This window comes from Pundamilia nyererei, unplaced genomic scaffold (assembly GCF_000239375.1).
Source record: "Pundamilia nyererei isolate P.nyererei 1_Seehausen unplaced genomic scaffold, PunNye1.0 scaffold00059, whole genome shotgun sequence".
NCBI classification, from domain to species: Eukaryota; Metazoa; Chordata; class Actinopteri; order Cichliformes; family Cichlidae; genus Pundamilia; species Pundamilia nyererei.
In genome coordinates, this window is record NW_005187460.1 from 3,181,889 (window position 1) to 3,198,602 (window position 16,714).

Sequence of the window (16,714 nt, forward strand, 5' to 3'; positions counted from 1 at the left end):
TTTTGCCCTGTGGAATTTTGCTATTCTTACAGCAGTATCGTTAGCAATGCTAAACAGCAGTAGCGTTGTAAAACCGGTGCTGCAGGTGACAACAACAACTCCTCCTCGCTCCTTGCTCGTTTAAAGACACATTTAACTTGGTTAAGCTCTCGTGGGCGTGAAGGTGAAACCTGTCTCGAGCGTTTCCAGACCGGAACAATGAATGTCTTCCGACACCTGATAAACTTTGGGGTGAACCCTGCAGCGCTGGCTTATGCCATGACCACTCTGGGGTCTAGCATGATAAACAATATGTTCAGCTTCTACTATGTGAAACTCTTCCTGAATAGGTACAAGATATCCGAAGGAGCGTTTCACCAATCACAAGTGAGTATGTTGACCTGTCCTTCTTGACCAATACTCTGTGAGTTGCACAGTTGTAGAGTACAATTTAAAGAGCCGGTTGCTTAAAATAAAAAAAAAACAACTGGCTTCTGAATTCTTCAAAGCATCAAAAAGAAAAGATTACCCATAAGAATTTCTATGGAATTTCTATCTTCATAAAATCACTTCAGTATCTGTGAAGTGATTCAGTTGCAGTCAAGAGGGCTAATATAAGCCGATGTCGATGTCTAACATGCATGCCCAGGAATGACTTCTTTTAGTAACCTAACGATTACTGATTATGATTGAATAGTAATTGTAGTTTCTCTCTACCACTATAAAAAGGTTTGCTTGATGGCACTCAGTGGAATAACAAATACCTAGAACAATGGGAAAGTCCAGAGAGCTGAGTGAATATTTAAGCAGGAAAACTGCTGATTTACACAGGATGGGAAGGTCTCTTGGAAACATTTCTAAACAAATGCAAATTCCAAGATCATCAGTTTAAACAAGTTATTCAAATGCAATTTGCAGAGGTCTAGAAGAACACCCCAACTGTCACTCTCAGATGATAGGAAATGGGTTATGATGTTCAGGAAAAGCTCGAAAACCACCAAAGCTGAAGGCTACTGTGAACTGGAAACTGCTGGAGCACCAGCGTCACCGTCCAGAGTGAAGTGAGTTTTACATCGCCATGGACTGCAAGTGTGTCAACCGAGATAGAAAGCCCCTCCCCCAAAGTCTGCATCTTCAAGTTAGACTGAAATCTGCAGCTGCTCACATGGACAAGCCAAAAAGAAAGATTTAATCCTAACCTGGTCAAACAAGGCAAAAAAAATGGAGTTATTTGGACACAGTGGCAAGGAATTTTTGAGAAGTAAAGTTGAGGCTTTCAATCTTAAGAATGCTCCATCAGCTTTGGACATGGTGGTGGTAGCATTATGCTGTGAGGCAGTTTTGCGCCCAGTGGTACTGATATGTCGCACAAAATGGGTGGAATAATGAAAAAGGAGGACTAGCAGGAGTCACAAAGACAAGGATCGGCTTGGTAAAGACTTTGATATGGACCAAGGGATAGATGTGGAAAATGCAAAGAACGGCATAGGTTTTGGGCTTAACTCTTTTTTTCATAAGTTTTACAGCTTTTCCTGATGATAAAAACCTCCAACATTGTCATACATAATACAAGTTCATAAGTGATTAACCAATGGATAAACAATTAAATGGCAGTAAAGTTCCTGTGTTATTTATTTACTTTAAAGTTTACTTCTTCTTTTTTTTTAAATTTCTGACAGATTTCCTTGTTGTTGTTTTTATTAACACTTTTACATGCTTCCTATCCACAGGTGGTGTACATGGTGTGGAATGCAGTTAATGACCCTCTCTTTGGTTACCTGCAAGATAACTCCAGGGTACCCTGCTGCTCTCAGCGACGTCTCTCCATCCTGTACGGCGCTCCCCTCTACTCGCTAGCTTTTCTTTTAGCCTGGTTCCCATGGCGTTCCTACGCCCCTGGCGACTGGTTGAGTGGTTTACACTTGACGGTAGCGCTGTGTGCTTTCGATGGCATGCTAACTTTTGTGCTGTTGGCACAATGTGCCTTGTTTGCAGAGATTTCCAGCCATCATCAGAACAGACTTAGACTCATAAAGTACAACCAGGTAGGCCCTTCATCCTGACGTCTCTTCTCTCTATGTACCTAAGCACGTCATTCTTTTCATATCCCTTCTTATTTATTTCCCAGGTGGCTTCTCTCATTGGCTCATCCAGTGTCCTCTTCTGTGGTGTGGTTTCCAACAACATGGAAGACTTCTTGGCCTTTCAGGCATTCGCTGTGCTGATTGCTATCCTGAGCTGTGGCTGCATGCTCTACACAGGCTTCCACAGCGAGAGCCGCTTTGACAATAAAGCATCTCAATCAGATGCTCCCGCGTCTGTTGATCAGACTTCGCATCCATTGGCATGCTCCTTCTCCACGTTGAAAACGTTGACATGGCAAATCCTGACCAACAGGGACTTTCAGCTATTTGTACTAATGAACTTCTTCCAGGTGTTCATGCTGGCCTTCTTTAATAATTTTACCATGATATTTACTGAGCACCTGATTCCTCCAGATGTGCTTCCATCATTGGCAAAGAGCATCATGTATGGAGCAGCATTCATCTGTCCACAGGTATCGTCCCACAGTGTTAGTGTTTTAGTTTTTTTCCCCATAAAGATTAGAATAAATGCTTTAAAATACCACACTGATTGCTTTAGTCCATTACAGTCACAGGTCCTGAACAGTGAGGTACAAAGATCATTTTCAGTTGATATTTACTGCTGACTGCACTGATAAAGGAATTGGTAAGCTTGGAAAATTTGAAATCCGTACTCAGGCGGTGCCAGTTTTCAGTTCTCAATTTGGAACAAGGTTGAAATACAGGGGATATAGACAATGTTAAATGGACAGTTTTTGTAGTATTTTGGGCAGAAATATTTGCAATAACTACTTAAAACCATTTATTTATATTCGTTTACCACATAGTTCATAAATAGAGCTATTCGGCTGCCAACTCTCCACCTTGCTCAAATGTCAGAGGTCTAAATAAACACCTGAAAGCACCGAAAAGGAAAGGGTTTTAAAATACTTGCAGCTTTTTAATCATCTGCTTTGCCTAACCCAATGTCTTGTTCCTGACTGTCCTCATTTTAGCTTTTAGTGCTGAGCTCTCAGAGTCTGCTGCATAGGCATGGCTACTACAGGATCATCCTCTTCATCTTCTATGTGGAGGCTGGAATGGCAGCTGTCATGCTAGCAATTGGTCCTCAGCACTACTATTTCATGGCATTTTTCCTCACCATTAACATGTAAGAAGTTACTGCTGGGCTTGTTTGTCTTGATATGTAAAATGATTTTTTTTCTTTTACTATACTGCATTGATTTTATTTTTTTTCGGTTTCTATGTTTTATACAGGGTTATAATTCAGGCCTCCTTCAGTCTTTTTGGGTTGCCTTTGGCTGACATTATTGACACTGACCTGCAGAAATACAAGCGCAGGTAAGAAACACAGTCGACAGTTTGGACACCACTGTCCTTTATGTCATACCGACAAAGCCAAAATTTTAATCAGCCGAGACATTTACCTTGTGCACTATTTCTGTCAGTTATATGTAACAAAGAACAGCTGAGTTTGATGGGAATATTATTAGTATTATTAGTATAACCCTGCCATCCCCTTGACTTGTGTCACTATCATGACTATAAATATGAACGTCAGCACAAATGACTAATTCAGTCATTCCTCAGATTCAAATATAAACCACTTCATTAACTCTGGCTGCTACAGCATTGTTTTAAAACCTCGTGATTTTACTACATAAACTAGGAAAATATGCAACATTATTTCATTTAAGCACTCACAAATCTGTGTACTAACACACAATGAAACAAGTTTATGATTTAATGTGTGATGATGCGTTTTCTTCTCTTCCTCGCCTCCTGTAGTTCCCCTCTCTCTTCCATGGTGTTTGGAACAAATGCACTGTTCACAAAGCCAGCTCAGTCTCTGGCTCCTATGATAGTGTTAAATATCCTGAACCACTTTGGGTACGAACAGCTGAAGGATGTCACAAAGGATTCAGATCCGAGGTACAGAGAGTTTCTTGCTACTTGTTGACTTAATGGGCGCAAATGTTTTTGGAGCTGGTTTTAGGATTATACCCATAAATCTATGACATGTGTCCTAAGTCTGTCTGTTAATACTTTGTGTCATAACTTGCTGTACAGTAAACACTAAAAACCTGAGGAAAAAATAAGAGGGCCTTAGTTGCTGCAGCTGCTGATACCTATGTTTAATGTAGTACGTTTTCCAAAGCGTTCAGTTACTATTCAGCTTTAAGCCTGGGGCCGTTTATCCCATTATAGTATAAATAACCCGTTTTTCTATTGAAATGTAGATAATCCATCCTGTATAAAACAATAGCACCATGTAACAACAATCTAACGTTGACCAATAAACTGTAATGACACTGATGGATTTAAAGTGTGTTTTAGATTTTAAACAAATGCAGAATAAGAAGCTAATCTAAAAAGTTAAAACTGTAAAGTAGTAAAATAAACCACCAAAAATCCACCACTGTGATCCCTTATCATGTCAGATAATCTAAATAGAGGCACATTTAATTTGAAGGAGAACAACATTTTTTTTCTATGGTTGCTATTTAGTTTTATTATGCAGAAAATCGACTTTATAGTCAACTGAATAAACACCAGTTTCAAGAGACAGCCTCTCTGATTTGGCCTTTTTTTTTCTAAGGTCACTGTTTATATAATTTTCTAAAATCTGAACCACTGAAACATTTGTTTTCCATCTACAATGTTTTTTTTTCTTGGGCTCTCCTACAGTGGATTTGTATGTGTCACAGTTTCAATTAATTGTTATATCTTATCGCAGGCCCTCACTTGATCCACTGCGTGAAAATAAAAATAAGCTCCCTTTAGACCACCTTTCTTCTAAGTGGCAACCCTCGTAAACATAACATTTAACCAGTGGGTGGTTAAATTGTGCTCATAGCCATGAGCACGATTGGCCATATTAGGGATAGTGTTTCTCATTGACATCGTTCAGAGCCAAGACCTTGTCATTAACTGTTTAGAGGAATCTGAAGAGTGCTTTTGGCTCACAGCGATTCCTTGCACATAAACTGACTCTTGAAATATCTTAGATCTTTATGGTTTTGTACGTCCACTGATTCCTCTTTACACCATTTAAACGAGTCACAGTCAACATGCACAGGCATGCTTTTGCAGTTTCCGTAATTAGCATTGTGACAGTCAGGATGATTCAACTGTAAATAAATGTAACTACACCAACACTTTGTTTGTCCTTGTTTTTAGTGCCTTGGAGAGCCTCCACAGAGCCATGTTCTACTTGGTTTGCTTGGTGCCCATGTGTGTCGCTGCTCTGCAAGTCCTGGCTTGGAGGCCGTTTTCCATTCGCAACAGTCACACAGTTGACACAAAGTATATTGATGGCTAATATCAGTATTCTCGGTATTCAAAGAACCTGGCTTAATTGCCTGTAGTTGGGATCTGTAAATGAATAATTTAAAATGAGTATTTTTGTATATTTAAATGAGTGAATATATTGAAATTTTAACAGGGAACAACTGTAAATCATCAAGTACCTTAAAATCAAACAAATCAAGGGGCTTTAAATATTTGAAGTGGAAAAAAGTAAATGTTTTAAATGGCAATTTTCATCTGGGTGCAAATATATCTAGATTTTATCCCACTTACTTTGATTTAAAAGTGGTATTTTACTTCCCATTCTTAAACATTTACTGGTTGTTGGGTTGGGTGGGGCACAAATTCAGCATTATAATAGTTTGTTAGTTTATAATTAGTTTGTGAGATATATTTTTATGACAGAATCCCACCAACTGTTCAGCTACACTTATCAGCATCCTACATTATAAGGTGTTTGGAAGGCCAAAAGGTTCTGAGTAAACAATGAACTTAACTAAAGGAACTTTACTCATGCAAACATTGAAGTTGGATGTTAAATCGCTGCTTTAGCAATGAGAACAAATAGTCGAGACATTCTCGATCCTTAAAGAGTCAACTGAAACACAAACTCAAGCATCTACTTGAAGAAAAGTATTTAGTTAACAGCTTCGCATCTCTGGAACAAAAAACTTGTCATGTGGTTATTTCTTGAAGACTATCATTTAAGTGTCGACTTTGATTTTTTTTGATCATTTTGTACACAAAAAATATTTTGTTTCATTTTTTTTGTCTGTTTATGATGCTTTTATATATCATCTATATAATGGAGAGGGAGAGAAAGGTAAAAACACTCCATTTAGCTTTTCACAGATGCAGACGCATAAAGTGGCCACATAACATCAGAAATTATTGTCACTTAAACTCAGGTCTCACAAGCTCTGGCATCAACAGTGATGATCAATGAAAGGTATTCATCAAGAACAAAAAATTTCATTTTGCCAGTTAATGAAATGCCTTATTTTACCCGATGAAAAAGACAGTTAGTGTCACAAACCTGATGGTTAATAACCTCCATGCAGATTAAAAAAACAAAACATGATTCAAGTGGCTCGCATCACCTGTATTTGATAGTTTACAGTAGAGAGAAGCCCAAACGGGGCAGTTTATGCAGACTTTGAATAAAGGCTGTAAATGGTGAAAACTAATCTAAGGATTATAATCCAGTGTATGAATGGACATTATAATGTAAAATGTATTGAGATTTAGGGGATGGGATATGCTTCACAACTGGCTCAGAATGCTAAACACTGCCTTAATGTGAATTTCTAATAAGTTTACTGTGATTTCTCTAAAGAGAAACAAGGCCCTCTCTTTTCCTATGATAACATAAGCTGTATTTGACATACAGACATGTCCTGTATCTTGTTCTATGTTTTGGTATCAGATTCTATAAATGTGTTGTTTCTAATTAAAAATGGTAAAAAAATCTATCCGTGGTACATTTATGTTTTTGATTAGATTTTAAGAATGTTTTAAAGAAATTCTTGGTCAATAATATAACAAAGATTAAGCGCTATCAAAAAAGTGCCATGACCCCTTTAATGAGAAATGGCTTTATCATTTCATGTCAGTTCACTGCCAGTAATCGTCGTGATTAATGATTCGTGCAATAAAAGGTGTAACATTTTGCTTTTTGTAGAAGTGAAATTCAGATGTAATTCCTCTAATGTGGATCGTCTAATTATCCCCCTTTTGTGTTGCAGAAAGTCCTGAAAATAAAATCCTTGGAAAAAGTTGTTATGAGCAACAAGGAAGCTGTGGAAGCGCGGTGGAGACCAACACAACTTCGAATGCTTTGTGAGAGGCGGGTTGTGTAAGAGCCTTGACGTTTAGAGAGGAAATAGTCGCCTGGTCCACACTGGTTTTGTAGTTTTTATGTCTCATGTCATGAGAAAAGATAAGAAGCACAAATGACTTGCATCCTTTGCAGACTTGCTTGTTTCCTCAGACTCAACAGCATCATCCAGCTGGTGTTTAATGGCTTTACAATTTCCTTTCCGTCAAGATGATGGAGGTCTGAATTCATCAATTCATTGAATGAAGCTTAGACATTTTGATAGATGTCATCAGAAGAATGCTGCAGGTCGTTGCTCGAGGGCTGAAACGATATTAAAACTTGGTCAAAAACAGTTAAATTGAATTTTGTACAGACATCCTGCGGCAGAAGTTACACAATCTGTCTATTTGACTAAATCTAACCTCAACATGCTGCAACAACAACATTTACCTCAACTTCAGAAGAGCTTCTGCTTGCTGTTTGATTGTTTTTCTCCATGTTTCTCTTCTTGTGCATTTCTTTCAGCACGTCCTGGAACTGTACTTTTTTATTTGCGTTTTTCTATAAGGGAAAAGATGAGTAAAAATCTATTATAAAGCCCTTCTTTTGGAGGGGGGGTTAGGATTTTTTTTCTGCCTTGGTATTTACAGAGGGTTTAGTTCGTTCCTGTTCCTCTTTTTTTTTTTTTTTTTTTTTGCATCTGTGGGCTTTTCCCTATTTTGAAAACAATGGATTCATCAAACATGAGTTAAAACAGAAGAGAGAGACCTTGTCGTTTTTGGATGTCTTTCTGCAGATGTTCATATTGCAGCCATACTAGAACAGAAAGAGAAAGGTTAATTTCACGTGAGCACAAACTGACTTTCAGTCCGGCTTGCACAATAGATCACATTAAAATAAATGTGTCTGTGATTCACCTTCTTTAGAATGATGAGCGTCACTATAGCCAAGCTGTAGACGGCCAAGAGGACAAATGATACCGACACGATTTTTCCCATCACTGTTTTAGTATTTTCTAAAAAAAAGAAAGAAAGTGAAGGCGTCGTCTTCATTTTAATGACTGTAAAATGAGTTTTCTCTCTAAACAGTCCTTACCTCTCACTACAAGAGTTGCTCCCTCCCCTACAAACGGTGTGCAGCACCCATTCTGAGTTGCTGCGGCACAGAAGTACATCCCGCTGTCACTCGCTTTAAGTGAATTAATTTGAAAAGACGCTTCTCCTTGGTACTTTTTACTCATATGAAGCGGTAGAGAGACATTCTCTTTGAACCAGTAAAATTCTACTGAACACTTGGAAATAACTGTACAATTGAAAACAGCTTCTTCCCCTATTTTCTTCCAGATTATGTTGTTTGACTGCGATATGTTGACATGACATGTATCCTCGCCAGCTGCAATAAACAGGCAAAAGAGAATCAATATGAATCACACCCAGCCTTTTACATATATTTCCTAGAGGAATTATTTACAGACGGCAAAGATATGAAAATGATCTTACCTGTGACCAACAGGTGGGCGAGCAGGAGAGACAGCCAAAACAACCGGTCCATGTCTGCGGCTTGAAAGACACTGAATGATCTCATGATTCCTTGTATCAGCCGTTTTTTTTTTAAATGGCTGACAACATGGGAAGTGGTAGACTGAACTTCCTCAAGTCTACTAGTTCCTTCTTATTTTCCTGTATTGTGCAGCTTTACAGTACAATTAATGGATTTGTATATATTCAAAGCGTTTATTGTGTTTATGGTAACATGATATTATGAACTACTGTACAACTAGTATTTACTGTTTAAAGTGTAAGTACATTTAACTCTCAATTTCACGCTCTTAAATGAAGGATTGCGAGGTTTGGTGTCACTGGCGATGGGGAATCACAAATAGCCCCGTCACCCCTTATTACCCAACATGGGCAACATTTTTGCGTGTAGACACAAATGTCAACTCATGCTGTGCACACATGATGGCGCAATCTAGGAACGGTAGAACAATAACTTTGAATTATTGAGAATGTGTAGAGATTTGGTGACAGGACTCCGGCAGTAATAATATCATGCAAGGTTATGCGGAAAGTAAATAACTCAGTGCAAGTCAATAAAGCTGAATGTGTAGTTTTGGAGAAATATGTATGAAGCAATCGTGCTCACACAAGAGAGTAAATTCTATGAATTTTGTTTTCGCTGATTTTATTTTGCCCACATTTTGTTATTTATGCATCTACACTGCCTTGAAAGAGGATTTACCACATTCCTGACTTCTTAGCTTTTTTGCATATTTGTCACATTTCACGTTTCATAATAATCAAACACAACCTCAGTAAAAACAGAATTACGTTTTTAAATGATTCTTTTCATTTATCTATTATCCAAACCTACTCAGCCCTGCCTAAGAAATTGCCCTGCTAACCTAATTATGAGGTTGTGACCAATTTGACAGCAAGTACTGCCAGACACTCATGCCACTTCCCTCCACCCTCTTGTAAATCATTACTTAACTGTGATTAACCATATTTTTGGCCTGACAATTGCCAGACCTGCTGACTCAAGAAATTCATATCTGGCACAGTAAAGTGGGGTAGAAATATCCGAAAAAGCCAGCACATCATGCCCCAATCTAAAGAAATTTAAGAACAGGTGAGGAACAGTCATAGACATCTATCAGTCTGGAAAGAGTTTTAAAAAAAAAACGTTTCTGAGGCTTTGGGGCTCCAGTGAACCACCCGGTGAGGACCGTTATTAACAAATGGAGAAAACTTGGAACACTGGTGAGCTTACCAGGAGTGCCCTGTGAGCCAAAATTACTCCAAAAGAGCATTGAGGACTAATTCACAAGGTTACAAAAGAATCCAGAATGACATCTAAGGAACCGAAGGCTTCATTTGGCTCAGTTAAGGTCAGCGTTCATGCTTCAACAATAGGAAAGAGACCAGGCAAAAATGGCCTCCATGGGAGGAGAAAACCAGTGATGACTAAAAAGATCACAAAGCCTGATCTTACATATGCCAGAAAAAACATTTTGATGAGAGCATTTCATAAAAAGAAAATCATATCAACAGCCAGTTCTTGCTGCCAAGGATGGCACAGCCAGTTATTAGGTTTATGGGGTTTACAAGTCTGTGATGACCCTCCTCATTCAACCAGGGCTCATGTTCTCAGCGTCGTGCTTGTTGTGGGCGGGTCCTCTCCTGCTGTCACTCATTCTCTGGTCCAATGCAAATCTGTCTATGTGTTTTGTCCCGCCCCCTTCCACGTCGACCTGCACTCTCGCCATATTTTCAAGCCCGTGAATCCCGGTGTGTTGTGCCTCCAAGTTGAGCAGAAGAATCCTTCACACCAGGCAGGATCAAGCGTGACCCGTTTCAAAGTCCACGTTAGCTTCTCAGCTGTGTCTCTGTTATTTTTCTTTTCGCAGCTATGAACATCTTCAGGCTCACAGGAGATCTTTCTCATCTGGCTGCTATCATCATCCTGCTACTCAAAATATGGAAAAGCAGGTCGTGTGCAGGTGAGCACCGGATATAGCTTTAATATAAATGCTACAGTGAGGTTTTCTAATGTTACTAGTTCCGTTTCACTTGTGTTAATCGATAAAAAATCTGATCTTTTAAGGCAGCAACCTCTAAGCTACCTACCTAGCAATGCTAACGTTTCCTCTTCATTCATTTGAAGCAGCGGCTAATAGCTGCTGAATGGGCTAACTGATGATGGCAGCTAAAAAGTGCTGCCTGCATCTCCATCACAAGCTACTACTAAGTTTGCTGCAGTTAGACAGTGAAATATTAAAGTTGGTGGAAAATATAACGCAGACACATCAAAGTAACGGTTGACTTTGAAGGAATTCCTTTTGTACGTTAATCGTTCTCCGATCTGTGGATTGAGTGCGGTCAGTTGGGTTCCTACTGCTTACTGGACAATTAAGCACATTAATGGAACCTTTAACAAATATATTTAGAATAACTTTTTGCGGTTTCTGCTTCTACGTTTCAGCACCACCCCCTCCACCTCACATCCATTTACTCCTGCTCGGATAGTTTGACTGTTTAAGTGTGAGGGGCTCGATTTTTTGGGTCTGGCTTCTGACGTGGCGTTCTAGAAAGCGCTACGGAAGTAGATACCTGCTAAAAAGAGTTTGTACAAAGTTTTACTTATTTAAAAATGCATTTTAAGCTTATAGACTCACATACAAATTTAGGCATTAATAATAATAACTAACAACATAGGCAGCAGTGATGCAGTCTATGATTATCTAAAGTCCTAGATAAGTCATAGAAGGGGGCGGTTTTGTGTCCCACTTTCGATAAAGATTTGTGATTGATTAAAAAAGTTGACGCATGCGTTTTGGGTGAAAAGCTAAAACCTGAAGAATATGTAGCTTTGTGTTAAATCTGGAGGTACTGGAAGTTTAAAATATTGATTGATTTATTAAAACGTATAGGTCTTAACAGTCACTTACACGACTCCTTATGGAGATCCCCAATAAAACGAAACCAAGGGAAAATCTAACTTGTGTTGAGGAAGAGATTACTCAAAGTGAATCTGAGAGGCTGTTAATTGAACTGGTCTGTCATAAAAATTGAAAGACAATGAATATGCACTCAGCCTGACATCAACATACAATGAACATACAAAAAATTCGCTTTTTTTCTGAATATACACTCTTAACATATAACATCCTCTGATCTGAGGTCATTGATTTTAATGACCAATAATTTTGAATATTGTCTGCTTGGTAGAAACTGGTTGAAAAAACACGTCTGTTTATAAAGAGTGTCTCCTATTATTTATTTATTTTTATTTATTTCCCCACGTTGCCTGTCTCTTACCACTGCCACCAGTAAATCAGGGCACACGATGACCGACCCAAAATACCCCTAAAAAGTGTGATATCAGTTAAGAATATAAAGAACATGGATCAAAACATTTGACATTGTTCAGGAAAGATTGATTATCGATTCCAAAAAGACACACCGAACAGGCCAAACTCAAACATGCCACAGAGAGTGAAGATGGCACTTGCTGAAAACCCCCGATGTTTATCAGGAAGAATGTCGAGCAAACACTAGTTGAGATTCCTGGAGAATTAGGACCTGATTGTGGTTTTGAGGTGGTGCATCATGTTCTTGCATCATGTGGACAGGACATGAAGTCTGATAACAGTTTTACTCATGCTCACAGATATGGACAATTCACAGCCACTTAAAAAAAAAAAAAAATCGAATCTCCATGTATTTGGAATACGTGGGAAAAACTGTCCTATGGGTAAATCAGGACAGGCTGACATCACTCATTATTCCATTAACCCTTTAAAATGAATCCAAACGAAAAGAAACGGTCTTGTTTTTTGAACTCTTGAGACTTCGGAGTTTCATCTTTTTTCCAGCAGATGTCACTGTTCAATAAAGAAAAAACATGATTTGTTTTGCCCAGGCTGTTTGTGAAGCTTTGTGTGAACTGCTGAGGTATATGTCAGCCTAAACTGTGTTTCTGCTTGATATTTTTCTTAAAGGCATCTCTGGAAAGAGCCAAATTCTGTTTGCTCTTGTGTTCACCACACGTTACTTGGATCTGTTCACCTCTTTCATCTCCCTGTATAACACATGCATGAAGGTAAGACACCGCCAACCACACAGCCCTGACCCTCACATAGGTTTCACCATTTCTCCCAGAACACTTCAGTGACAGGCTGTTCTTTGCTGTTTACCAGCTGATCTACATCGGTTGCGCATATGCCACCGTATACCTAATCTACGCGAAGTTCAGGGCCACCTACGATGGAAACCACGACAGTTTCAGAGTGGAGTTCCTGGTGGTTCCTGTCGGGGGTCTTTCTGTTCTCATTAACCATGACTTCTCTCCCCTGGAGGTGAGTTCAAACTGCTGTATCGCAGTCAAATTGTGAGGCACATGATCTATTCCAAACCAGACATTTTGGGAGTAAATGGAAAATTGTGTTCCTGAATATGTAAATGTCTTCTGCAGATCCTGTGGACGTTCTCCATCTACCTGGAGTCGGTGGCAATTCTGCCTCAGCTCTTCATGATCAGCAAGACCGGGGAGGCTGAGACGATCACCACCCACTACCTGTTCTGCCTGGGGCTGTATCGGGCCCTTTACCTCTTCAACTGGATCTGGCGTTTCTACTTTGAGGGCTTCTTTGACATGATTGCCATAGTGGCTGGTGTGGTCCAGACTGTCCTCTACTGTGACTTCTTCTATCTTTATGTCACCAAAGGTGGGTTTAAGCATCGATATTATTCAGATATTGGCTAATTTGTTATTATTTATATAGACGTGAAATATGTGGGGACACTTTAGTTGATGTAGTTGCTCTTCGTGCCCTCGCTGGCCCTGAAATCATTCCTTAAATTTGATGAAAGGGATGAGTGTAAACATCCAGTGTCTTGTTCCCTGGAAAACCCTCATCCTAGAGTTCAGGCTACGCTAATCTGACGTTTCAGCAGCGCAAGTTTCCTGAAAGAAAATTCTCCAAAGTTATGGCTGTTTAAGACAAAATTCCCTCCTTATCTTACTGTAAATCGAGTGTCCCGGGAAAGGCATAAAGGAGATGTTGTGCAATGATTTGGAAATTCCCAGCTGGTTTGATGGTTGTTAGCGTCAACTGAACTTGTATTTTATTATTATTTAATATTCTTTCTATTTTACAAAGCCAAATTATAGTGCTTTGAAAACCCACCCATGCTGGAGCAAATCCCAGCTGGCACAAATCAAAAGGCAGGATACAGCCCGAGCAGCTCGCCAGTCTGTCAAAGGGCTTTCAGAGCCATTAACACCAATTCACTGTTTAAACAGCGTTATTAGAGAAAACTGCTGCATCTGTGGAGACACTCGTTTGTCACTACAGAGATCTTTAAAACTCAAATTTGATGTTTTTTGTAAGTTTGTTACATTTTAACTCAACTTAGTTGATATTTTTTAAGTTCCTTTTTTAAATGGATCTCATTTTGTTGGTTGTTAGTTGTAGCTTGTTGATTGGGGCAACTTTGGATGATTTTTTTTATCATCCTCATCTGGAACTTTCAGTTGCTCCCTTATTTTTGACCTTTTTAAAAGGTCATCACAGCTGATGGATCCGCATGTTTGATTTGGCACATTGGATGCCTTTCCTGACGCAATCCCAATCTCATTTAATCAGGCTCGTCCCATAGCTTGTGACCCCCTGGGTTTGTGTCCTTTCCCAGAAATAAACCAGGGCTCTCATTTAAGGCATCCATATAAAAAATGATTAGCAAGTGGATTGAACATGAGAAATATGTGTTTTTCATTCATCAACACGTCAGAGGAACTTTTATTCTCTGCTCGGGGGACATAGTTCTTGGAACAGTTTAACTCAAAAGAGCCAGAGGGCGTTCTTAACTGCTGTGAACAAGCTTGACGTCACCCAGAAAATCTCTGGCTTTTCCTGAAAACTCACGCTTGTATTCATCAAATGTGACTGCTGCACAAAACTACACACTTGGATGTACTTGTCCTTTTGCTCCCGTACAATGGGGGCTCACACATCTTTCTGTTTGCTGTTTAAAGGATTTTTCTAATGATCAATTAACCTTTTTAACATGAAAGCTTGTATCAGGTAACGTCACACTGTTTGAATGCAAAAGAGAGAGTTGCTGGAAATGAAAATGATTCCTTTTAAAATTAATGTTTAATTTGTAGCATTAGTGATCGGTTCATCTTTAAAAGACAGCTTTCCCAAAGCCTTTGAGCCACAAAGAGGGAACACAGACTGAGGAATGGTCCACTTTTAAGTGATCTTACATGTGTAGTGTCAGTGCATAGTGGAATAAATAACGTGTGGCTGCAGGAATAAAGATGGCTCTCACCTGATGACTGTCTAACTTTATAACCCTCAGTGTTGAAAGGCAAGAAGCTGAGCCTGCCAGCGTAAAAAAGCATGGAAGGAGACGGCGACTCCGAGCAGACTCAGGAGGTGTGGAGAGGAAGTCATGGATTCTCATGACCTGTAGTAAAAGACGCCTGAGACAGAGAGCCAACTATCGGGGGGAAAAAACACTAGTCTTCTTGATGATTACTGATGGAACTGGTAAATGCCAACAAACACCAGAGCTGAACAAAGATCAGTCCAGATCAACTATTGGATTTTTGTGTTCAGCATCTTGCCTTAAGCTTTTTTTCATTGCTGTTCAAATAGGAGAAAAGGATTTGGTTTTTTGTTTTTTTTGTGCGTTTTTCCGCTACATGTGAGGTGTATGCGCTTTTTTTTTTCTTTTTCTTTTTTTTCTTTTTAAAGTTTTTTTTAAATTTTTTTTTTTTTTTTTTTTTTTTTTTTTAAAGAAAAACATCATCCATGGTGGTCGACTTTGATAAGTACCTTGTTTGACTTGGTAATGAAATGCACAAAATGTACAGTCTTATTAAAGCGTGAGATAAAGAGTGATGTATCAGAGTGCCTGATAAAGTTCTCACAGTTTCTCACAGTATTTTTTTTTTAAATTCTTTTTACTTTTGCATTTTTTAAGGTATGCATATCCTCTAATACATGTATCAAGTTTTTTTTTTTCCTGTAATGTTTAAAGAGGTCAACATAATTTTGCACCAGCATGCTCATTATTTTGTAAAACATGGCTTTCTAAATGAACATTTTAACAGAATTAATGGTTTGATCTTAAATTCAAGAAGTAACCCATGAAATGAATGACTTGAATGCCAGCAATCATTTTATCGCAGGTATCAGTATTTTCCCAATGGTGGCTGTCTCGAATAAGGATGCTTGGTAACGGTTTTTCTTCTGCTCACTGTTCTTTGTTATGTAGCTTCACACAGTCTTGAATAAATGCTGCATCACATTTCTAGATGCCAACAGAGCACAAACTCTCACTGCACCCCGGCAACAAACTCATGAATGCCTTCCGGTGGCGACGCGCCAGTTACATGGATCCTGAAATGTTGGGAATGGGGACAAAACTAACAGCCACTTTTCCCACACTGGGGATGCTTCCCTGTTTATCCTCCAGCACATTGTCACATCTCAGTTGTTACCTGTATGGCTCAGTTATTAAGAAGGTGCGATGGTCACCAACGGGTGCATTGCTAAAAAGGCCTCTCGTTTCTTTTTATAGTAGCGTTCCTAAATAATTCATTTTATTATTCTTTTTTTTTTATTTTTATTTGCATGTTATCACCTCCATTAAAGATTTTATGAGAATCATATCTAGTGTGTGTGAGTGATTTTTATTTTTCCTTTTTCCAATCAGAATTGTAATGTCTTTTGTTAAATATATAATCTGCAAAGGTACGAATGATGACCAGAGAAAGAAAAAAAAATAGGTCCCGAAGGAGGCAAGAGGAAAGAAATGAAGGAAGAAAGGTAGATGAACTGCCAGAGATTCAATTCAATTTTATTTATATAGCGCCAAATCACAACATAAGTCGCCTCAAGGCGCTTCATAGATACAGAGAAACCCAACAATCATATGACCCCCTATGAGCAAGCACTTTGGCGACAGTGGGAAGGAAAAACTCCCTTTTAACAGGAAGAAACCTCCGG

The 16,714-nt window shown here is 38.9% G+C and overlaps 3 protein-coding genes across 4 annotated transcripts; 2 read left to right on the forward strand and 1 right to left on the reverse strand.

Annotated features, from left to right (window-relative positions):
* Positions 1 to 10: 10 nt before the first annotated feature.
* mfsd13al (major facilitator superfamily domain containing 13a-like) lies at positions 11 to 7,158 on the forward strand. 2 transcript variants are annotated; one of them, XM_005734673.2, is made up of 8 exons: positions 11 to 366; positions 1,710 to 2,024; positions 2,108 to 2,536; positions 3,059 to 3,213; positions 3,321 to 3,404; positions 3,852 to 3,995; positions 5,244 to 5,369; positions 7,118 to 7,158. In XM_005734673.2, the coding sequence occupies exons 1-8, from the start codon at positions 199 to 201 to the stop codon at positions 7,125 to 7,127; spliced, it is 1,431 nt and encodes a 476-aa protein (XP_005734730.1). In that variant the 5' UTR covers positions 11 to 198; the 3' UTR covers positions 7,128 to 7,158. The 2 variants fall into 2 exon arrangements, with proteins under 2 accessions (XP_005734730.1, XP_005734729.1); XM_005734672.1 differs by lacking the exon at positions 7,118 to 7,158 and having other exon boundaries at positions 5,244 to 6,856.
* Positions 7,159 to 7,445: 287 nt separating this feature from the next.
* LOC102215169 (uncharacterized) lies at positions 7,446 to 8,775 on the reverse strand. Its single transcript, XM_005734674.2, has 6 exons — positions 8,691 to 8,775; positions 8,287 to 8,583; positions 8,109 to 8,206; positions 7,960 to 8,007; positions 7,642 to 7,752; positions 7,446 to 7,512 (listed from the first exon to the last, which is right to left on the reverse strand). The coding sequence occupies exons 1-6, from the start codon at positions 8,773 to 8,775 to the stop codon at positions 7,459 to 7,461; spliced, it is 693 nt and encodes a 230-aa protein (XP_005734731.1). The 3' UTR covers positions 7,446 to 7,458.
* Positions 8,776 to 10,278: 1,503 nt separating this feature from the next.
* On the forward strand, positions 10,279 to 15,461 carry kdelr2a (KDEL endoplasmic reticulum protein retention receptor 2a). Its single transcript, XM_005734675.1, has 6 exons — positions 10,279 to 10,481; positions 10,601 to 10,693; positions 12,695 to 12,795; positions 12,893 to 13,051; positions 13,168 to 13,420; positions 15,060 to 15,461. Exons 2-6 carry the CDS (start codon positions 10,603 to 10,605, stop codon positions 15,092 to 15,094), a joined length of 639 nt encoding a protein of 212 aa, XP_005734732.1. The 5' UTR covers positions 10,279 to 10,481; positions 10,601 to 10,602; the 3' UTR covers positions 15,095 to 15,461.
* Positions 15,462 to 16,714: the final 1,253 nt, after the last annotated feature.